Here is a 24,432-nt window from a genome sequence, read left to right on the forward strand (position 1 = left end):
CTCTGCCTGTTCATGCATCTGTCTAGATACATTTTAAATGACACTATCATTCACGACCCTACCACCTCCGCTGGCAATGTACTCCAGGCACCCACTACCCTCTGCATAAAGAACTTTCTACCCATATCTCCCTTAAACTTTTCCGCTCACCTTAAACTTGTGACCCCTAGTCATTGAGTCCCCCCGCTCTGGAAAAAAGCTTCTTTCTATCCATCCTGTCTTACCTCTCATGATTTTGTAGACTTTAATCAGGTGCCTCATCAACCCCCATCTTTCTAATGAAAATAATCCTAATCTACTCAACCTCTCTTCATAGCTAGCTCCCTCCATACCAGGCAACATCCTGGTGAACCTCCTCTGCATCCTCTCCAAAGCGTCCACATCCTTTTCATAATGCGGCGACCAGATCTGTATGCAGTATTCCAAATGTGGCCGAACCAAAGTCTTATACAAGTGTAACATGACCTGCCAACTCTTGTACTCAATACCCCGTCCGATGAAGGAAAGCATCTGTATGCCTTCTTAACCACTCTATCGACCTGCGTTGCCACCTTCAGGGCACAATGGACCTGAACACCCAGATCTCTGTGCATCAGTTTTCCCCAGAACTTTTCTATTTGCCATATAGTTCGCTCTTGAATTGGATTTCCAAGATGCATCACCTCGCATTTGTCCAGATTGAACTCCATCTGCTATTTCTCTGTCCACCTCTCCAACCTATCTATATTCTGCTGCATTCTCCGACAGTGCCGTTCACTCTCTGTTACTCCATCAACCTTTGTGTCATTGCAAACTTGCTAGTGAGGCAACCTGTACCTTCTTCCAAATTGTTTATATATATCACAAACAACAGTGGTCCTAGCATGGATCCCTGTGGGACACCAATGGTCACAGGTCTCCATTTTGAGAAGCTCCCTTCCACTACTACTATCTGTCTCCTGTTGCCCAGCCAGTTCTTTATCCCTCTATCTAGTACACCCTGGACCCCACGCGACTTCACTACCAGCCTATCAAAGGGGACCTTATCAACCACCTTACTGAAGTCCATGTGTATGATATCTATAGGCCTTCCCTCATCAATCAACTTTGTCACTTCCTAAAAGAATTCTATTAAGTTGGTCAGACATAAACTTTCCTGCACAAAACCATGTTGCCTAATACTGACAAGCCCATTTTCTTCCAAATGGAAATAGATCCAACCCTCAGTATCTTCTCCAGCAGCTTCCCTACCACTGATGTCAGGCTCACTGGTCTATAATTGCCTGGTTGATCCCTGATCCCTTCTTAAACATTAACAATTCTCCATTCCTCTGGGACCTCACCCATATTCAAGGATGCTGGAAAGGTATCTGTTAAAGCCCCAGCTATTTCCTCTCTCGCTTCCCTCAGTAACCTGGGATAGATCCCATCTGGACCTGGGGCCTTGTCCATCTTAATGCCTTTTAGAATACCCAACACCTCCTCCCTCCTTATACTGACTTGACATGAGTAATCAAACATCTATCCTTAACCTCAGTATCCACCATGTCCCTCACTTTGGTGAATACTGATGTAAGTACTTGTTAAGAATCTCACCCATTTTCTCTGATTCCACACATATCTTTCCTCCTTTGATTTTGAGTAGGCCAACACTATCTGTAGTTACCCTCTTGCTCCTTAATTGTGAATAAAAGGCTTTGGGGTTTTCCTTCATCTTGTTTGCTAAAGATATTTAGTGATCCCTTTTGGCCATCTTAATCCCTCGTTTTGGATTGGTTCTATTTTTGCTGATGTTGTTCCAAAGCTTTGTCTGTTTTCAGTCGCCTAGACTTTTTGTATGTTTCCTTTTTCCTCTCAGCTAATCTCACAATTGGCAAGTAACATTTGTGCCACTCAAATGCCAGGCAATGATCTTCACCAATAAGAGACAATCTATCCACCATTCCTTGACATCCAGTGGTGTTACCATTAATAACCCTGTATGTCTCAATGAGATTAGCTTTCATTCTTCTAAATGTTCATGAGTAGAGTCCCAATCTGTGTGGTCTTCACACATAAGGCAATCCCTCCATACCAGGGATCATCTTAGTGAACTTTCTCAGACCTGCCTCCAATGAAATGGTATATTTTCTTAAATAATGGGACCAAAACTGCCCACAGCACTCCAAATGTGGTCTCTTGAAATAAGGGCCAGCATTCCATTAGCCTTCCTGATTACAGCTATCCCTGTGTGCTGGCTTTCTGTGTTTCGTGCACAAGTTTCTCCCAAGTCCCTTTGTGTGCTGGCTTTCTGCAGTTTTGCTCCATTTGAACAATATCCTGCTATAGTACATGTACTTTCTTCCTCTCAGTCATTAATATATATTATAAACAATTGTGGTCCCAACACTGATCCCTGTTGAACCCCATTTGGTCACAGGTCACCAACCTGAAAAACATCTCCATAGCCCCATTCACTCTTTCCTGTCCTGAGTCAACTCTCTATCCATGCCAATATACCAGCTTTGGTTGCGTGGGTTCTTATCTTACAACTCAACGTTTTGTGAGGAACCTTGTTGAACACCTTCTGGAAGTCCAAATACAACACATCTACTGGCTCCCCTCTATCCAGTCCAGTTGAGACTTCCTCGAGGAACTGTAATAAATTAGACACAATTTCCCTTTCATGAAGCCATGCTGACTCTTTTTAATTAGATTATGATTTTTCAGATGTTCTGCTATTTTTCCTTAACAAATGGTTCTGATGATTTTCCAACAGTATGTGTTAGGCTAATTAATTATCCCCTTTTTGCCTCCTTCCCTTTTTGAATAAGAGGTGTCACATTAGCAGTTTTTCCAATCCTCTGGCACTTCTCCAGAATCCATGGACTTTTGAAAAATTACATTCAAAGCTTCCACGCTCTCTGTAGCTGCCTCTTTTAACCATCAGGACCAGGGACTCATCTGCCTCATTGGTTTGTTTAATACTTCTTTAATGATGTTGATGGGACTTAATTCCTCCCTGTATTCTTTGATTTTATTCAAATATTTACTGTATCTTCCACCATGAAGACTGAGATAGAACATCTGTTTAATTCCTCTGCCATTTCTTTGTTTCCAAAACCATCTCCCAGATTTATTTTCTAAGCCGCCCGTGTTCAGTGTGACCTCCCGTTTCCTTTTTATGTATTCAAAGAAGCTCTTATTGTCATTCCTTCTATTCCAAGTTGCATTGCTCTCAGTTTATTTTATTTCTCTTTATTATCTTTATGGTCATCCTTTGCTGGATTCTGAATCAATCCCAGTTTCAGGACTTTCACTGACTTTGTCCTCCTTAAATGATTTTTCTTTCAACTTAATACTCTCCTGAACTTCCTTGCTTAGTCAGGGTTGGTTTATCCCTCTCTTAGAATCTGTCCTCCTTACTGGGATGTATTTTTGCTGAGAGTCATGAATTACTTCCTGAGAAGTCTGCCTCTGCTTGCTCACTGTTATTCCTGTTAATCTGTCCATCTAGTTCTCTTTAGCTAACTACTCTAATTTCATTGTAATTCCATTTATTTAACTTAAACATAGTTGTTTCTGACCCAAATTCCTCGTACTCAAATTGAAGTTTAAATTATACCTGGTTATGATCACTACTTCCAAGGGGGTCTTTTACTCAAAGCTCATTTATTAGCCTGGCCCTCATTACCCGTTGTCAGGATAGTCTGCTCTCAGGTTGGCCCCATTACATAATTGCTCCAGGAAACTATCCTGAATGCTCTTTGAATTTGTTATTGGAGCCTCCCTTTCTGACCTGATTAACTCAATCAACATGAAGGCTAAAGTCACCCATTATTATTGTTGCATTTGTTTTACATGCTCCTATTATCTGTTGATTTCTACCTTTACTACAGTGTGGTTACTATTTGGAGGACAAGCCATTACTCCTCCCGGTGTCTTCCTTCCCTTGCTGTTGTTAACCTCATCAAATAGTCTCTACATCATCCAAGTCTTGCTCATGTTTCACAACTACGCTCATTTTATCTCTTATTAACAGTACAACTCTACCACCTATTCCTTCTTGAATGGTCAAATGTCCCTGAATGTTAAATTCCCAGTTCTGATCTCACTGTAACCATGTCTCAGGATTGGCTCCAGATCCTATCAACTTATCTCGAGATGTGCCGTCAGTACATCTGCCTTATTCTGAATGCTTCATGTTCTCTTTAACCCTGCATCCTCCATGGCCAAATCAACTAACCTGCACACCTATCAACTGTGGGAGGGAATTGGAGCACCCAGTGGGAAGCCACACAAACATGGTAAGAACATGCAAAGTCCACACAGATAGTCATCCAAAGGTGGAATTGAACCCAGGTCCCTGGCGCAGTGAGGCAGCAGTGCTAACCACTCAGCCACCATATCACCTTAGTTCTTTTTCCCTTGTCACCCTGCTTAGGTTCCCAGCCTGTGCCTTTTTAGTTTAAACCTGTCCCAACCACAGTTAGAATAAAATCTGTTGGGCTATGGAAGTGGGAGTGTGGGAACTGGGTTGCTCTTTGAAAAAGCCAGTATGTACACGATCAGCCGAACAGCCTCCTGGATAGTGTCATTATCTGATTCCTACCTGCACAGCTAATACAGCTAGGGCTCACTATTAAACAGTGGATTGTTCAACTACATGTTACCATGAAGACATCACCTTGTGCCTGATAAGTACATGGTATTTAATATCCATGAAGATTGTTTGTCAAATCTCTCTTGCTGGGTTCCTGTGAAAAGAGAAAGTTTTTTTTGTCTTGATGTGATCATTCAAAAAAGGTGTGTTGTAATCATCGAACCATTGTAAACAATTGAAGCCTCATAGCGCCAGGGAATTCAGCATTTGTCATGTCAGCCATGATTCTGAAAGGATTCAGCTTGCAAAATATGGACTAGAAAATGTCCAAATGCAAGAACAATGATATTACTTTGCGAGTAGCTATAGTGTTCAAAAAATTGTTAATAGATTTACACTACATACTAACTGGAAATTAAAATGTCATTTCTGGTCAGCCTGTAGGCACCTGTTTCACCATTTGGTGTTTGTTTGATATTTTCTATTTGCTTCTTACCTGTACTTTACACTGACTTTCTGTGGAGCAGTCATAGCAAGTGTATTTCAGGAGATTGCTGGCATCAAACGGCTGATTTTTCTGTCATTGAGTTTAAGTACTTTAATTATTATAACATTTTCAGGAAGCATCAGATTGCAAATTCATCATTTATACTCTATCCACTCTTCCGATGCTGCCTGTCACTTTTTGTTTTTCATTCTATGTCTCCCATAAAAATATGTTTTAAAAATCTGATGCAGCAGTCTGTGTGTCCTGTGGGAGTAGTGTCTAATGTAAACCAGGCTGATTGTATATTCCAAACCAATGGCACAACATTCTGTTATTTGTTCTGTTACATTCTCAGTCTCCACACAAAGGTGGGTCTCTCTCTCTCTCTCTCTCTGGCTCTCCGGTTCCTGTCTGTTGTGAGCTATATTGTGGGATATTGGGAGACTATTTATCTAAATATCAATTGAATGACATTGGTGTAAGGGAAAAGAATTGGGGATAATTCTGAAATGTGTTCAAGGGAACTTCTTTGATCAGTTCTCAATCCAACCAGGAAGGAGGCATTGATGGATCAGGTGTTAGGGAATGTCGGATCGGTGTCAACAAAGCGGCTGTGGAATACACCTGTGTAAGAGTGACCATCGAATCATACGCTGTAGGTGAGCTGCAGAGTTTGTGCCCAATGATGGCCAACTGTATATGTGTGTGTGAAGGGAATGAGAACACTTTACACTTGGCGTGCTCATTTACACCTCACTTGTGGCCAAAATCAAACACCAGTGCAGTCCAGCAAAAACATGAACAAGGAAGGCAGTCTCCCCTTTATTAATGCAGCCTCTCTGTGTGGAGGTCCTCAGCTCTGCCTCCACGTGGTGACAAACACAAACTGGGACCCTTGTACTTTTAGAGGAACTCAGGAGGTTTAGACCTGAGGCAAACAGAGTCCCCAGCATCTCACAAACCAAACTCCTGACAATCAGCAATCAATTCATCTGCCCATACAGATCCCCAGGAGAACAGGCTAAAGAACAAACTCCTGACCAAAATTCTGAAGTGTTCCCACCCCCCCATCCACACACCAAGGCAAGCTGATGCTTGATTACTTCAAACTAAGTAATCTTTCCAGCAAGCCCTACAACATGCAGTGGTGAGCAGTGCTTTGCATTGCTTTGGATTCAGCTGGGGAAGTCGAGAGAGGAACCCGGACATTTGGACAGCTCTGTTTCTCCATAGTTTTGCCTAAAATTGAGCTGTGGAGAAAGAAGTCCTGCTTTGCAGCAGAGTGTTTCCATAAAATGGGAGACGGTGTCCACTTGATTAGCATAGGGAACTGATATTCTACAGTCGTGTCTGGGTAAGCTGCTGCAATAGCTGCTTCAAGTCTGCTCAATAAAATGATTGACTTTATTGAGGTTTTTGAAGAAGTAACAAAAAGGATTGATGAGAGCGGAGTGGTGGAAATGATCTATGTGGACTTCAGTAAGGTGTTCGACAAGGTTCCCCATGGGACACTGGTTAGCAAGGTTAGATCTCATTGAATACAGGGAGGACTAGCCATTTGGATACAGAACTGGCTCAAAGGTAGAAGACAGAGGGTGGTGGTGGAAGGTTGTTTTTCAGACTGGAGGCCTGTGACCAGTGGAGTGCCACAAGAATCGGTGCTGGGTCCACTACTTTTCATCATTTATATAAATGATTTGGATGTGAGCACGAGAGGTACAGTTAGTAAGTTTGCAGATGACACCACACTTGGAGGTGTAGTGGACAGCGAAGAGGGTTACCTCAGATTACAACAGGATCTGGACCAGATGGGCCAATGTGCTGAGAAGTGGCAGATGGAGTTTAATTCATAGAACATAGAAGGATACAGCGCAGTACAGGCCCTTCGGCCCTCGATGTTGCGCCGACCGAGTCCTACCTAACCTATACTAGCCCAATAACTTCCAAATGCCTATCCAATGCCCGCTTAAATGAACATAAAGAAGGAGAGTTCACCACTGATACGGGCAGGGCATTCCATGAACTCACAACCCGCTGTGTGAAGAATCTACCCCTAACATCTGTCCTATACCTACCACCCCTTAATTTAAAGCTATGTCCCCTAGTAACACCTGACTCCATCATCGGTAAAAGGTTCTTAGTATCTACCCTATCTAAACCCCTAATCATCTTATACACTTCTATCAGATCTCCCCTAAACCTTCTCTTCTCCAATGAGAACAGCCCCAAGTGCCTCAGCCTTTCCTCATAAGATTTTCCTACCATTCCAGGCAACATCCTGGTAAACCTCCTCTGCACTCGTTCTAAAGCTTCCACATCCTTCCTATAGTATGGCGACCAAAACTGCACACAATACTCCAGATGAGGCCTCACCAGAGTCTTATACAACTGCAACATGACCTCAGGACTCCGGAACTCAATTCCTCTGCCAATAAAGCCCAGTACACCATATGCCTTCCTCACAGCACTATTTACCTGGGTGGCAACTTTCAGAGATCTGTGTACATAGACACCAAGATCCCTCTGCTCAGATAAATGCAAGGTGCTGCATTTTGGGAAAGCAAATCTGAGCAGGCCTTATACACTAAATGGTAAGGTCCTGGGGAGTGTTGCTGAACAAAGAGACCTTGAAATGCAGGTCATAGTTCCTTTAAAGTGGAGTCGCAGGTAGATAGGATATTGAAGAAGGCGTTTGGTATGCTTTCCTTTATCGGGGTCAAAGTATAGGAGTTGATAGATCATGTTGCGGCTGTACAGGACATTGGTGAGGCCACTTTTGGAATATTGTGTGCAATTCTGGTCTCCTTTCTATTGCAAGGATGTTGTGAAACTTGGAAAGGTTCAGAAAATATTTACAAGGATGTTGCCAGGGTTGGAGGAATTGAGCTATAGGGAGAGGTTGAATAGCCTTGGGCTGTTTTCCCTGGAGCATCAGAGGCTGAGGGGTGACCTTATAAAGGTTTATAAAATCATGAGGGGCATGGATAGGATAAATAGACAAAATCTTTTCCCTGGTGTGGGGGAGTCCAGAACTAAGTGGATGGAATCCATTATGGCTGGCAAACAGAAATGAAAGAAGGTTCCAATCCATCATGTGTTTGACAGACAGCTTTAATTTTTAATCACTCTATTGCTGGCTAGGTCAGTATTTATTACCCAATCCTAACTGCCCCATATAGTCAGTCACATTGTGTAGGTCTGGAGTTGCGTCTAGGCCAAACTAGGTAAAGATGACGGATTTCCATCCTAAAAGGACATTAGTGAACCAAAATGGTTTTTGATAGCAACCAGTGATGGTTAGCTGGTCCCCATTAGATTCTTAATTCCAGAGTTTTATTGAATTCAACTCTTACCATCTACCATTGTGGAATTTGAAGCCATGTCCAGAACATTACTCTGAGACTCTGGATTATCGGTCCCATGACATTGCCACTTCAGCACTGCCTCCCTTCAAACAATTGCAATCACCAGGGAATAGGTCCTGAGAAAATATTAGAACTAAAATCTGACATGTCCCCAGTTTCTGTTGGACTTCATTCTGCGCTCTTAAAAGAAGTGCGTGCTGATATTGTAGATCCAATTGTTTTAATTTTCCAAAATTCCTTTGATTCAAGAATGTACCCATCAGATTAGAAAATAGCAAACGTAACTCCATTGTTCAAAAAGAAGGGAAATGGGAATTGGGAAATCTCTGGCCTATTAGCCTAACATTTGTCATAGGGAAAATTTTAAGCCTCCATCAGGAAGGAAGTAATAGCAGAGCACTTCAAAATGTTAATGCATTCAGGCAGAATCAAGATGTTTTGTGAAGGAGAAATAGTATTTGACTTTGGGAATAGTAGAGATAAATGGTGCATTTTCTAGATGGCAAGACGCAATGAGTAGAGGTGCCCAGGAATGGTCAGCCTCAACTATTCACAATTCTATTATCAATCACTTAGAAGAGATCACTAAATTTGCTGATGACAGATGGGTCTTTCCAACAAGCAGTTTTGGATTCATGGTCATCATTAGGGTCTCAATTCCAGAATTTTATTGAATTCAGATTCCACCATCTGCTGTGGCAAGATTCAAACCCAGGTCCCCAGAATATAGAGCATAGAACATAGAACAGTACAGCACAGAACAGGCCCTTCAGCCCACGATGTTGTGCCGACCATTGATCCTCATGTATGCACCCTGAAATGTCTGTGACCATATGCATGTCCAGCAGTCTCTTAAATATCCCCAATGACCTTGCTTCCACAACTGCTGCTGGCAACGCATTCCATACTCTCACAACTCTCTGTGTAAAGAACCCACCTCTGACATCCCCTCTATACTTTCCTCCAATCAGCTTAAAACTATGACCCCTCGTGTTAGTCATTTCTGCCCTGGGAAATAGTCTCTGGCTATCGATTCTATCTATACCTCTCATTATCTTGTATACTTCAATTAGGTCCCCTCTTCTCCTCCTTTTCTCCAATGAAAATAGTCCGAGATAAATATTACCTGGGTCTCTAGATTAACAGTCTACTGATAATACCACTAGGCCATTGCCTCCCCTAAATTGTTAGGAATTGTTATGCTGTTGATTAATCCTTGCTTCTCCAAGTGCAGAATAATTCTGTCCCACAGAATTGCTTCCATTAGTTCCTCCACAGGGAGGGTCAATTCACCAGCCTCTAGTTTTCCTGCTGTATACCTTCCTGTCTTCTTAAAGAATAGTACCACATTGGCTAGCCTCCCTATGTTGATAGGTTGAGTAAGTGGGCAAAAACCTAGCAGACAGAGTATAATGAACTAAATTGTCATAATGAATTACATAATTAAGTCTTATAGTTCCATCGTGGAATGTCCAGGATTGTCTCCCTGATAATTCAGTGTGGAGAGATGTGAAATGGTTCCGTTTATTGCAAGATGATTGTGATACAATATAAACTAAAGGATGCACAACTCCATTTGGTGTTCAGGAACAGAGGGACCTGAGTGCACATGTGTGTAAATCATTAAATGTGGTGTGATAGGTTGGGAATATGGTTCCTAAAGCATACGGCATCCTAGCATACTTTAGGGAGGATGTGAAGGCACTGGGGAGAGTGCAGGAACAGTTCACAAGACTGGTTTCAGAATTGAGGAACTTCAGAATGAAGCTAAGAAAAAAAGTAGGAAGGGGTTTGATAGACTTGTGAAGAAGATGTAAAATAGCTTCAGGAGGTTTTGGACAGGCTTAGCGATTGGACAAGAAGATAAGAGGTGGAAAATCATGTGGAAGAATGTAAGGTCATCCACTTTTGTAGAAGGAGCAGATGTGCAGAGTCTTACTGAAATGGTAAAGGGTTGGACAGTGCAGGTGTTCACAAGGAACTGGTGACCTCTTTGATAAGCCACTGAAGCTAACCTGCAGGTGCAGCAAGCTACTGGGAGGGCTAATGGAACATAGCCCATTGTTACAACAGGAATTGAGTACAGGAATAATGCAGACTTGCTTCATTTGTATAGGGAGAACAAATTTTCTCCCTAGCCACTTCATCATAACCATGTACCATCGTTGGAACATTTTGGTAAATCTCCTCTGCTTTCCCTTGAGGACCCTCATATCCTTCCTGAAGTGTGGGGACCAGAATTGGACAAAGTGCTCTCGTTGCAGCCTGACACAGGTTCAGCAGAAAATTTCTGCCTTTAGCTCCAATGTCTCTGTTTTAAGAAGTCCCTACCACTGACATAAGGCTCTCCGGCCTGTCATTTCCTGGATCGTCCCTGTTGCCCTTCTTAAACAAAGGAACAACGTTGGCTATTCTCCAGTCCTCTGGGACCTCTCCTGTAACTAAGGAGGGGACAAAGATTTCATACAACACCCCAACAATCTCCTCCTCGCCACCCTCAGCATTCTGGGATAGATCCTATCAGTTCCTGGGGACTTGTCTACTTTAATGTTTCTTCAAACACCCAACACCACTTTTCCTATATCGACATGTCCCAGAATATCAACGTACCTCTTTAGACTCACCATTCGTCATGTCCTTCTCCTTTGTGAATACTGATGTAAAGTATTTGTTGAGGACCTCACCCACTTCCTCCAATTCTGCGCATAAATCCCTCCCCCCGCCGATCTTGAGTGGGCCTGTGCTTTCCCCAACTACTTTCTTGTTCCTTATGGAGGTAGAAAAAGCCTTGGGATTTTCCTTAGTCCTATTTTGCCAGGCCATTTCATGGACCCTTTTAGACCTCGTTAACATTTAAGTTCTTTCCTGCTTTCTTTGTATTCTTTGAGGGATCTGTCTGACTTCTCCATCTCATCACCTCATTGCTTCCGAATGAATCTCTACCTCACCGTCTCCTCATTCTCTGGGTAGTTGTTTTCATATCTCAGTCCTTGGTTCTATATTAGACAAATACAAAATGTCTGTCAGGGTGTGGTTTTTACAAAACTTTGTGTACTCTTGATTGTGTTTATGCAAAATCTTGTGGTAACCAAATAGTTGTACTTTACTTCAAATTAGTTGAGATCATCTTACATTTGATACAATCTCTCCATTAATATTTTTAGAAATGTTTTAATTGAAGGCAGTATCATCAGCTCATGGTGAACAGGTATTGTGTCTGAATATACTGTAGATTTCAGCAACAGTACTGTTCTGCCATCAGTCTATTGTTCAACTCCTCAACTATGGATCAGTAACAGTTCAATTTCATCAGCACTCATTTGGCAATGGCCTTTAATAATTTTGAGAATTATTTCTCATCCTCAAAGGCATAGACTCTGTTTTGCTGCAGTTACGCACACAGGCCATTGGCTCACTGGAGCTCCCTGCCTTCATTCCTGATGAAGGGTTTTGCCTGAAATGTCGATTTTTCTGTTCCTGGGATGCTGCTTGACCTGCTGTGCTTTTCTAGCACCACTCTAATCTAGTCACTGGTGCCATCATCATATCTTAAAACGCTATTAGACTGTGAATGTCATTAAGGAGGGTGAGTGTGAGATGCTCTTCCCCCAATGCACATATCTGCATTTTTCTGCAGGGGTCAGTGAGCACAGATGCCAGTGGGATTCCTGTTTTTTCTTGCATTTTTGCACCCCTTCTGACTCCTACAGTAGCATTAATCTCTTTTCCCAGTTGAGATTAGCTAATTTAATGGAGACTGGGCTGAGTTTGCAACCTTCTCTTCTGGAGTGGCAACATTCAGATGAGAGCAGCTATCAGCCCTGGTTCGGTTGGAGCCTTGGCTATTCTGATATTCATTGGCTCACTCCTGTACAGACAGATCATTTATTTACTGAGCTGAACTGCGCAATCTTAAAAGCAGTTGTTACATTGATGTACCAGTATTGTTTACATGCACAACAGTTCAAATGTGTTGCTTTGGCACACTCATCTATCAGATTAACTTATTTATATTCATTAAAAGAAAACAGGTACCATTGTCTAGGCCAGCATTTATTGCCCATCCCTAATTGCCCAAAGGGCAGTTTAGAGTGAACCCCATTATTGTGGGTCTGGTTCACATGTGGGCCAGACCAGGCGAGGATGGCAGATTTCCTTCAATAACAGACATTAGTGAACCCCAAATGGGTTTTTATGACAATTGACATTAGGCAAATTCAATTCAAGTTTCACTCTCTGCCTATGGTGCAATTTGAAACATTATCCCTAGATGCTAGAGTTCTCATTCCTAACCCAGTGACATGCCCATGACACAAGGACCTCCCAGTTCCATTTATATTGACGTTTTATGTGTCACTGTGTGAAACATATGGACAATGGAGAAGTTTATCTAAGATTACAAAGAGATCTTGAGCAATTTGGCCAATGGGCTGAGGAGTGACAGATGGAGTTTCATTTGGATAAATGCAAGGTGTTGTATTTTGGTAAAACAAACAAGGGCAGAACCTACACAATTAATGGCAGGGCCCTGGGTAGATTGAACAGCAGAGAGACCTGAGAGACCTACAAATTCTGAAGGAAAAGCTGGACTCAGAAAGGAGACAGTGAGAATGATCATAGGTTTTTAACCAAAAAGGGTTCAGGTACATAATTGTTTGAAATTTGCATCACAGGTAGACAGGGTGGTTAAGAGGGCATTTAGCATAGTTGCCTTCATTGCTCATACCTTTGACCATAGGAGTTGGGATATCATGTTTGTGGGCGGCACGGTGGCACAGTGGTTAGCACTGCTGCCTCACAGCGCCAGAGACCTGGGTTCAATTCCCGCCTCAGGCAACTGACTGTGTGGAGTTTGCACGTTCTCCCCGTGTCTGCGTGGGTTTCCTCCGGGTGCTCCGGTTTCCTCCCACAGTCCAAAGATGTGCGGGTCAGGTGAATTGGCCATGCTAAATTGCCTGTAGTGTTAAGTAGGGGGTATGGGTGGGTTGCGCTTCGGCGGGTCGGTGTGGACTTATTGGGCCGAAGGGCCTGTTTCCATACTGTAAGTAATCTAATCTAATGTTCTGGTTATACAGGACATTGGTGAGACATTTTCTAGAGTACCGTGTGCAGTTCTAGGCACCCCGTTATTAGAAAGGATATTATTAAACTGGAGAGGGTTCAGAAAAGACTTACTAGGATGTTACTGGGAATGGAAGGTTTGGGATATAAAAATAGACTGGGTAGGCTGGGACATCTTTTAATGGAGCAAAGGAGGTTAGGGTATGACCTTACAGAGGTTTATAAAATCATGAGGGACATAGATAAGGTGAATAGCAAGGGTGTTTTCCCTAGCGTTGGGGAGTTCAAAACTAGGGGGCATATTTTTAAGGTGGAACGAGAAAGTTTTACAAAGGATGTGAAGGTCAACATTTTGCCACAGGTGGTAGTTCATGTGTGGAATGAACTTAGAGGAAATAGTGAATGAGATACAGTTGCAACATTCAACAGACATTTGGATGAGTACATGAATAGGAAAGATTTGGAGGGATATGGGCCAAATGTGGGCAAATGGGACTGGTTTAGTTTGGGAACATGTTTGGTGTGGACTACTTGGAATGAAGAGTCTGTTTCCATGGTGTATGACTCTATGACTGGAGTTTTTACTTTGTGGAAATTTTCACTTACCATTAAAGATGGTATTAATATAAAAATGTGTTTTTTGCATATACCTGTTGCTCACATTTTCCATGAATAGATGTCTCTGTATATTTCTGAATGTGCCACTAACGCTTAGCTTTCCTGAGTGTTTTGTGCATCTCCGTTTAACAGGACTGGCAGAGTCAGTGACATCTGTTATGACTGGTGCAAGCAGGCTACAATCTGGATGCTGCGAAGCACAGCATGACTGATTCCGGGTTCCATCTGGTGTTGGATGGGAGGGGGAGAGGGTGGGTGCTGGGCTGGCTCAACTCTTGCTGTAATTTTGGAGGAGGGGCAGAGGGAGGACGATGGGCAGTGATGACATCTTCACTCCCTTGGGCAGCAAGCTACTGAGTATGGTAAGTTTACCATGTGCCACTTTGGTATGCTCAGAGCGGAAGACCAACCACTTCCTTGCTGTAATAGGAGTTGACCACTCACTGTGGTGGGGAACGATTGCTCGCGCACTCTAATGGGAGCTGTTCCATTACATTTTTGTTTCATTCCCTCTTCGGCTTTCCTTTCTTCCCCTTGCCAGCTCAACCCTTTGGTTGAGAGAGATTGGGCAGAGAAGCCTCTAGGCCTCTTCAGTGTTTCTTGTGGTTAATTAGTGTGATAGCAGTCCCTTCACTGGGACTCAGTGTAACAGAGATTATTCTTTCTTGTTAGAACAGTTCCATCCACTTTCTAACTGGGTGCTAGGAGGACCACAAGTTGACTTCCTCGATTTTCCCCTCTTCTCTACTCAGTGCCCTTGCCTTTGGTGGTCCAGTTGAGATCGGGAATCCGGCGGTTGGAGCATCGCAGTGCACGACCCTGCATCGTACTACTCTGCGGAACAGCACGTCGGTACTTCGCCAGGCTGCTGAATGCTTTCATGTAACAAAGCAATGCTAATACAGCTAACTGCTTGACTAGGGATTTCCTTCAAAAGGCTGAGTGTGAGATCTTGGCCTCTGTTTGAATGCACTGCCCCAGATATTAAACACAAACATCTCCTGCTCTGCACAACCATGGGCTATTGAGCTGCATGAAGTCAGAGTGAACAGAGGCAGAACTTTGTGTGCTAGACTGACTGGACAAGACGAATGGGATTCTTTTAACTGTTGTGTGTGATGTAGGATGGTTTGTGTGGCTCATGTCAATACAGGATGTCTGCTTTACTGTTTATTCCCTTGACAATAATATAGCTGATGATATTTGCGGCAGCTTCCTTTGAAAAGGAAGACAGTTCCAGGGTAATTACCATCACTGATGGGCATTGCAGGACGGGAGCTACAGTTCTTCTTTAGCAGAGTGAACTGGTCATTGGATGAAGCAGATCAAGACCATTTCACACCTCATGAACATGCCTGAAGTAGGAGTCTTCCAAGAGACCTACAGATGAAGATAAACCAAGCCACCAAGTGGGAATGGGTGGGCAAGTAACCATCAGTGATGTACTTTGCCTGTGGAAAGTTCACAAATACTAACACATCATTGTTAGATATGGGAAGCCAGTACAACAGCAATTCTCTTAAACTGCTCATCTTTTACCTTTTCTCTTAGACAAACAACATCAGTGGTTTACTTCCTGGCCTTCGCAGGAATGGTGACTTTCACATTCACACTTAACTTGGGTCACCTGTGGGTTGTCTTTCTGACTGCTGGAATGCTGGGGTAAGTCACACAATCTTTTACCCTGTTTGCTGATAAATTTATAGAACAAAGTGATGGGAACCCTCTGTAGGTGACTGGTCAGTATGTGCCATGTTAGACCTCACTTGTTAGAAATCAAGCCTTTCGCATTGTCACAAAAGTTAAAGATTTTTATTTAAAAACACAGAATTCCCCGATTTATCTGATTTTTAGATCCAGGTTAACAGAAAGCACAGATCAGGTTTCTGTTCTTAACAAAAATGGCTATTTATTACCAGCAAGTAGACTGTAGCTATAGGTGAAAAATATGAACTGTCAGCATCTAACTCTACTAGTTAAAGCTCTAATCCCCTCCTTAGATATACACACGCGCACACACACACGGACGCACACGTACACAGGCACAGACACAGATACATGCTCATACACACACAGGAAAATTAACATGGGTGTTCTGAGCAGAGGGACAGATTGAAAGCAATTCAGCCACACTTGGTCTCAGGATCTGCTGAGGTGCTCCTTAGGCTGGTCAGAATGCTGCTCCTTGGTCTTCCCTCTCTAGCTGCTTCCATTGGTTTGCAGGAGCCACAGCGTGACTGGAACTTGTAAAAGGTGTCTGATGTATATGAATTACAATCCACAGCTTAGTGCAATTGTGGAAAGAAAGGTAAACTGATTTTCTACAGGCTTAAAATGGCTTTTACTGCAGAGAACAGTGGGATGCTCCTGAACCTGGAGAGATCTGAAGGTTTCTCTCTAACTTGTTGCTAACCTCAAGCCGTTCAGATACCTGAGAGCCAATCACATAGTTTTTGCAAAGTAGAAAATGTTTGTCATCAATAACAATGGAGTATAATTGTCCAATGTCTTCGACTTTACAAATACAGAAATGGAATAAAAATTAAAGAATTTGCTTTAACTTCTGAAAATCACTGGTTAATCCGGAATTTTGTGTTCAGTTCTGGGCATCACACTTGAGGAAGAGTGCAACTGGGATGGAAAGGGATGCAGAAGATAAAGGAGATCAGTTGCGTGGAGAGCCTAGAGAGCTGGAGGGGCTCACCCTCGAACAATTAAAGATTCTTTTCAAAATTGTGAATGTTAAAAGAGTAATTAAGAAGAAACTAGATCCAGAAGGTGCAATAGACAAAGGACACAAATTTAAAGTACCCAGCGCTTAATATTAATGTTTCTGTTCTTCAAGGAAAGCTGCAAAATGTCCTTGACACAGTTTCTTTGTCCTCCTCGGAATGTTGGCCATTGGGAAAATAGGAACTGATGGAGGAGATGGTGTAGACGGGATAATGTCAATGCACTCATCTGCAAAATGTACATCAGTTATATCAATGGTTAAAAATCACACAACACCAGGTTATAGTCCAACAGGTTTAATTGGAAGCATTAGCTTTTGGAGCGACGCTCCTTCATCAGGTGGTTGAGGTAATTTTTAACTTTGTACACCCCATTCCCGCATGGGCACCTCCAAATTATACCGATGGTAGTCTGTTTAAGTTTGGACTGGAGCTGTTTTCAGGTTAAAGAGTTTTCCATCTAGACGGTATTTAGTATGAGCACAGAAAGGTAGTTACTGTTTTGAAGCAGACACTCGCAGTCAGGTGGACTGTAAACACTGTCAGATCAGTACACAGCCTGGCTCGACACTGGTTAGAGTTTAAAGGCATCTGTTTCACATCTCCCATTGGACCAATATAGTCACCCTAAGTGACCCTCTGGACCTAGACATTTTCACAAGGAGAAGCAACCTCTCCACAGCCACCCTGTGAAATCCACTGAGACTTTTCTATGTTTCAGTAAGGTCCTTTCTCACTCTTCTCAACATCAGTGAGTACAGGCTCAACCTCTCCTAATAAGACAGTCACTCCATGCCTGGTATCAGCCTGGTGAACCTTCTCTGGACTGCCTCCAGTGCCAGAATATCTTTCCTTAGATGAGAGGACCCAAACCTGTTCACCTCATTCCAGCTGTGGTATGTGGCCACAGGTAGGATAGTTTGGTATGCTTGCAGTTATTGGTCAGTGCATTAAGTATAGGAGTTGGGAGGTCATGTTGCAGCTATACAGGACATTGGTCAGACCACTATTGGAATACTGCATGCAATTCTGGTCTCCCTGCTATAGGAAGGATGTTGTGAAATTTGAATGGGTTCAAAAAGATTTACAAGGATATTGCCAGGGTTGGAGGATTTGAACTATAGGGAGAGGCTGAACAGGCTGGGGCTGTTTTCCCTGAAGTGTCGGAGGCTGAGGGGTGGCCTTATAGAGGTTTATAAAATCACAAGGGGCATGAGTAGGATAAATAGACAAGGATTTTTCCCTGGGGTGGGGGAGTCCAGAACTAAAGGGCATAGGTTTAAGATGAGAGGGGAAAGATATAAAAGAGAGCTAAGGGACAACTTTTTCATGCAGAGAGTGGTGCATGTATAGAATGAGCGGCCAGAGGAAATGGTGGAGGCAGGTATCATTACAACATTTAAAAGGCAGCTGGATGGATATTTGAATAGGAAGGGTTTAGAGGGATATGGGCCAAGTGCTGGCATGTGGGACTAGATTAATTTAGGATATCTGGTCGGCATGGAGGAGTTGGACTGAAGGGTCTGTTTCCATGCTGTACATCTCTATGACTCTGTGACTAGTGCCTTGTACAGTTTTAGCAAGACCTCCCTATTTTTATATTCCATTCACTTTGAAATAAAGGGCAATGTTCTATTTGCCTTCCCTATTACCAGTGAAGTTTTTGTGATTCATAGATGAGATTTCTGTTTTATTGCTTTCTGCAGTTTGTCTCTATTTAAATAACCTTCAGCTCTTTTATTCTTCCTGCCAAAGTGCAAGACCTCACTTTTTCCACATTATATTCCTTCTGCCAAGATTTTTCTGACTCCCTTAATCTGTCTGTATTCCTCTGCAGACTCTCTGTGTCAGCCTTCACCACTTGCCTCACCACCTATTTTTGTGCCATCTACAAACTTGGCTTTATTACATACACATTCCTTATCCAAGTCTTTAAGACATTTATGCAATTCTTCTGCCATTTCCTGGATTCCCCAGAGTCATTTTCAAAGGGGTCTGTATTCACTTTGACCTGTCTCTTTCATTTATATATTTCAGGACGCTCCTACTGTCCATTTTGACATTGTTTACATTTACCCTCAAAGATTATTTTCTTCAATGTATTTGTCAGTGCAGAGGGGCAGTACTGAGGGAGTGCCTCATTGTCAGAGGGGCAGTACTGAGGGAGTGCCTCATTGTCAGAGGGGCAGTACTGAGGGAGTGCTTCATTGTCAGAGGGGCAGTACTGAGGGAGTGCCTCATTGTTCAGAGGGACAGTACTGAGGGAGTTCCTCATTGTTCAGAGGGGCAGTACTGAGGGAGATCCTCATTGTCAGAGGGGTAGTACTGAGGGAGTGCCTCATTGTTCAGAGGGGCAGTACTGAGGGAGTGCCTCATTGTCAGAGGGGTAGTACTGAGGGAGTTCCTCATTGTCAGAGGGGTAGTACAGAGGGAGTGGTTCATTGTTCAGAGGGGCAGTACTGAGGGAGTGCCTCATTGTCAGAGGGGTAGTACTGAGGGAGTGCCACATTGTCAGAGGAACAGGACTGAGGGAGTGCCTCATTGTCAGAGGGGTAGTACTGAGGGAGTGCCTCATTGTCAGAGGGACAGTACTGAGGGAGTGCCTCATTGTCAGAGGGGCAGTACTGATGGAGTGCCTCATTGTCAGAGGGGTAGTACTGGGGGAGTGCCTCAGTGTTCAGAGGGGCAGTACTGAGGGAGTACCTCATTGTTCAGAGGGGCAGTACTGAGGGAGTGCCTCATTATCAGAGGGGTAGTACTGGGGGAGTGCGTCATTGTCAGAGGGGCAGTACTGAGGGAGTGCCTCATTGTTCAGAGGCGCAGTACTGAGGGAGTGCCTCATTGTTCCGAGGGGCAGTACTGAAGGAGTGCCTCATTGTTAGAGGGGTAGTACTGAGGGAGTGCCTCATTGTTCAGATGGGCAGTACTGAGGGAGTGCCTCATTGTTCAGAGAGGAAGTTCTGAGGGAGTGCCTCATTGTCAGAGAGGTAGTACAGAGGGAGTGCTTCATTATCAGAGGGGCAGTTCTGAGGGAGTGCCTCATTGTTCAGAGGGACAGTACTGAGGGAGTGCCTCATTGTTCAGAGGGGCAGTACTGAGGGAGTGCCTCATTGTTCAGAGGGGCAGTACGGAGGGAGTTCCTCATTGTCAGAGGGGCAGTACTGAGGGAGTGCCTCATTGTCAGAGGGGTAGTACTGAGGGAGTGCTTCATTGTCAGAGGGGCAGTATTGAGGGAGTTCCTCATTGTCAGAGGGGCAGTACTGAGGGAGTGACTCATTGTTCAGAGGGGCAGTACTGTGGGAGTGCCTCATTGTTCAGAGGGGCAGTACTGAGGGAGTTCCTCATTGTTCAGAGGGGTAGTACTGAGGGAGTGCCTCATTGTCAGAGGGGTAGTACTGAGGGAGTGCCTCAATGTTCAGAGGGGCAGTACAGACGGGGTGCCTCATTGTCAGAGGGGTAGTACTGAGGGAGTGCCTCATTGTTCAGAGGGGTAGTACTGAGGGAGTGCCTCATTGTTCAGAGGGGTAGTACTGAGGGAGTGCCTCATTGTTCAGAGGGGCAGTACTGAGGGAGTTCCTCATTGTCAGAGGGGCAGTACTGAGGGAGTGCCTCATTGTCAGAGGGGCAGTACTGAGGGAGTGCCTCATTGTTCAGAGGGGCAGTACTGCGGGAGTTCCTCATTGTCAGAGGGGTAGTACTGAGGGAGTGCTTCATTGTCAGAGGGGCAGTACTGAGGAAGTGCTTCATTGTCAGAGGGGCAGTACTGAGGGAGTGCCTCATTGTTCAGAGGGGCAGTACTGAGGGAGTGCCTCATTGTTCAGAGGGGCAGTACTGAGGGAGTTCCTCATTGTCAGAGGGGCAGTACTGAGGGAGTGCCTCATTGTCAGAGGGGCAGTACTGAGGGAGTGCCTCATTGTTCAGAGGGGCAGTACTGTGGGAGTTCCTCATTGTCAGAGGGGTAGTACTGAGGGAGTGCTTCATTGTCAGAGGGGCAGTACTGAGGAAGTGCTTCATTGTCAGAGGGGCAGTACTGAGGGAGTGCCTCATTGTTCAGAGGGGCAGTACTGTGGGGGTTCCTCATTGTCAGAGGGGTAGTACTGAGGGAGTGCTACATTGTCAGAGGGGCAGTACTGAGGGAGTGCCTCATTGTTCAGAGGGGCAGTACTGTGGGAGTTCCTCATTGTCAGAGGGGTAGTACTGAGGGAGTGCTTCATTGTCAGAGGGGCAGTACTGAGGGAGTGCTTCATTGTCAGAGGGGTAGTACTGAGGGAGTGCCTCATTGTCAGAGGGGTAGTACTGAGGGAGAGCTTCATTGTCAGAGGGGCAGGACTGAGGGAGTGCCTCATTGTTCAGAGGCGCAGTACTGAGGGAGTGCCTCGTTGTCAGAGGGCTAGTACTGAGGGAGTGCATCATTGTCAGAGGGGCAGTACTGAGGGAGTGCCTCATTGTTCAGAGGGGCAGTACTGAGGGAGTGCCTCATTGTTCAGAGGGGTAGTACTGAGGGAGCGCTTCATTATCAGGGGGCAGTACTGAGGGAGTGCCTCATTGTCAGAGGGGTGGTACTGAGGGATTGCTTCATTGTCAGAGGGGCAGTACTGAGGGAGTGCCTCATTGTCAGAGGGGCAGGACTGAGGGAGTGCCTCATTGTTCAGAGGGGTAGTACTGAGGGAGTTCCTCATTGTCAGAGGGGTAGTACTGAGGGAGTGCCTCATTGTCAGAGGGGTAGTACTGAGGGAGTGCCTCATTGTTCAGAGGTGTAATACTGAGGGAGTGCCTCATTGTTCAGAGGGGTAGTACTGAGGGAGTGCCTCATTGTTCAGATGGGAAGTAGTGATGGAGTGCCTCATTGTCAGAGGGGCAGTACTGAGGGAGTGCCTCATTGTCAGAGGGGTAGTACTGAGGGAGTGCCTCCTTGTCAGAGGGGTAGTTCTGAGGGAGTGCCTCATTGTCAGAGGGGCAGTACTGACGGGGTGCCTCATTGTTCAGAGGGGCAGTGCTGAGGGAGTGCTTCATTGTCAGAGGGGCAGTACTGTGGGAGTGCTTCATTGTCAGAGGGGCAGTACTGACGGGGTGCCTCATTGTCAGAGGACAGTACTGAGGGAGTGCCTCATTGTCAGATGGGTAGTACTGAGGGAGTGCCTCAATGTTCAGAGGGGCAGTACAGACGGGGTGCCTCATTGTTCAGAGGGGTAGTACTGTGGGAGTGCCTCATTGTCAGAGGGGCAGGACTGAGGGAGTGCCTCATTGTTCAGAGGGGTAGTACTGAGGGAGTGCTTCATTGTCAGAGGGGCAGTACTGAGGGAGGGCCTCATTGTCAGAGGGGCAGTACTGAGGGAGTGCCTCATTGTCAGAGTGGTAGTACTGAGGGAGTGCCTCATTGTTCAGAGGGGCAGTACTGTGGGAGTTCCTCATTGTTCAGAGGGGCAGTACTGAGGGAGTTCCTCATTGTCAGAGGGGCAGTACTGAGGGAGTGCTTCATTGTCAGAGAGGCAGTACTGAGGAAGTGCTTCATTGTCAGAGGGGCAGTACTGAGGGAGTGCCTCATTGTTCAGAAGGGCAGTACTGTGGGAGTTCCTCATTGTCAGAGGGGTAGTACTGAGGGAGTGCCTCATTGTCAGAGGTGCAGGACTGAGGGAGTGCCTCATTGTCAGAGATGTAGTACTGAGGAAATGCTTCATTGTCAGAGGGGCAGTACTGAGGGAGTGCCTCATTGTTCAGAGGGGCAGTACTGAGGGAGTGCCTCATTGTTCAGAGGGGCAGTACTGAGGGAGTTCCTCATTGTCAGAGGGGCAGTACTGAGGGAGTGCCTCATTGTTCAGAGGGGCAGTACTGTGGGAGTTCCTCATTGTCAGAGGGGTAGTACTGAGGGAGTGCTTCATTGTCAGAGGGGCAGTATTGAGGAAGTGCTTCATTGTCAGAGGGGCAGTACTGAGGGAGTGCCTCATTGTTCAGAAGGGCAGTACTGTGGGGGTTCCTCATTGTCAGAGGGGTAGTACTGAGGGAGTGCTACATTGTCAGAGGGGTACTACTGAGGGAGTGCTTCATTGTCAGAGGGGTAGTACTGAGGGAGTGCCTCATTGTCAGAGGGGTAGTACTGAGGGAGTGCCAAATTGTTCAGAGGGGCAGTACTGAGGGAGTTCCTCATTGTCAGAGGGGCAGTACTGAGGGAGTGCCTCATTGTCAGAGGGGCAGTACTGAGGGAGTGCCTCATTGTTCAGAGGGGCAGTACTGTGGGAGTTCCTCATTGTCAGAGGGGTCGTACTGAGGGAGTGCTTCATTGTCAGAGGGGCAGTACTGAGGAAGTGCTTCATTGTCAGAGGGGCAGTACTGAGGGAGTGCCTCATTGTCAGAGGGGCAGTACTGAGGGAGTGCCTCATTGTCAGAGGGGCAGTACTGAGGGAGTGCCTCATTGTCAGAGGGGCAGTACTGAGGGAGAGCCTCATTGTTCAGAGGGGTAGTACTGAGGGAGTTCCTCATTGTCAGAGGGGTAGTACTGAGGGAGTGCCTCATTGTCAGAGTGGTAGTACTGAGGGAGTGCCTCATTGTTCAGATGGGAAGTAGTGATGGAGTGCCTCATTGTCAGAGGGGCTGTACTGAGGGAGTGCCTCATTGTCAGAGGGGTAGTACTGAGGGAGTGCCTCCTTGTCAGAGGGGTAGTTCTGAGGGAGTGCCTCATTGTCAGAGGGGCAGTACTGACGGGGTGCCTCATTGTTCAGAGGGGCAGTACTGAGGGAGTGCTTCATTGTCAGAGGGGCAGTACTGTGGGAGTGCTTCATTGTCAGAGGGGCAGTACTGACGGGGTGCCTCATTGTCAGAGGACAGTACTGAGGGAGTGCCTCATTGTCAGAGGGGCAGGACTGAGGGAGTGCCTCATTGTTCAGAGGGGTAGTACTGAGGGAGTGCTTCATTGTCAGAGGGGCAGTACTGAGGGAGTGCCTCATTGTCAGAGGGGCAGTACTGACGGGGTGCCTCATTGTCATAGGACAGTACTGAGGGAGTGCCTCATTGTCAGAGGGGTAGTACTGAGGGAGTGCCTCATTGTCAGAGGGGCAGGACTGAGGGAGTGCCTCATTGTTCAGAGGGGTAGTACTGAGGGAGTGCTTCATTGTCAGAGGGGCAGGACTGAGGGAGTGCCTCATTGTCAGAGGGGTAGTACTGAGGGAGTGCCTCATTGTCAGAGGGGCAGTACTGAGGGAGTGCCTCATATATTACAGAGGGGCAGTACTGTGGGAGTTCCTCATTGTCAGAGGGGTAGTACTGAGGGAGTGCTTCATTGTCAGGGGGGCAGTACTGAGGGAGTGCCTCATTGTTCAGAGGGGCAGTACTGTGGGAGTTCCTCATTGTCAGAGGGGTAGTACTGAGGGAGTGCTTCATTGTCAGAGGGGCAGTACTGAGGAAGTGCTTCATTGTCAGAGGGGCAGTACTGAGGGAGTGCCTCATTGTTCAGAGGGGCAGTACTGAGGGAGTGCCTCATTGTTCAGAGGGGCAGTACTGAGGGAGTTCCTCATTGTCAGAGGGGCAGTACTGAGGGAGTGCCTCATTGTCAGAGGGGCAGTACTGAGGGAGTGCCTCATTGTTCAGAGGGGCAGTACTGTGGGAGTTCCTCAT

General features: G+C 45.3%; 1 protein-coding gene across 1 annotated transcript in view; it reads left to right on the forward strand.

The window, feature by feature from the left end:
* LOC132818453 (heme transporter FLVCR2-like) overlaps positions 1-24,432 on the forward strand; it is a 176,910-nt gene that overhangs the window by 80,287 nt on the left and 72,191 nt on the right. Inside the window, exon 6 of the mRNA XM_060829537.1 lies at positions 15,644-15,754. Within this exon, the coding sequence (XP_060685520.1) occupies positions 15,644-15,754 (111 nt within the window). The remainder of the gene's footprint in view (positions 1-15,643; positions 15,755-24,432) is intronic.

The sequence above is a fragment of the Hemiscyllium ocellatum genome, chromosome 8, assembly GCF_020745735.1.
Source record: "Hemiscyllium ocellatum isolate sHemOce1 chromosome 8, sHemOce1.pat.X.cur, whole genome shotgun sequence".
Classification (NCBI taxonomy): domain Eukaryota; kingdom Metazoa; phylum Chordata; class Chondrichthyes; order Orectolobiformes; family Hemiscylliidae; genus Hemiscyllium; species Hemiscyllium ocellatum.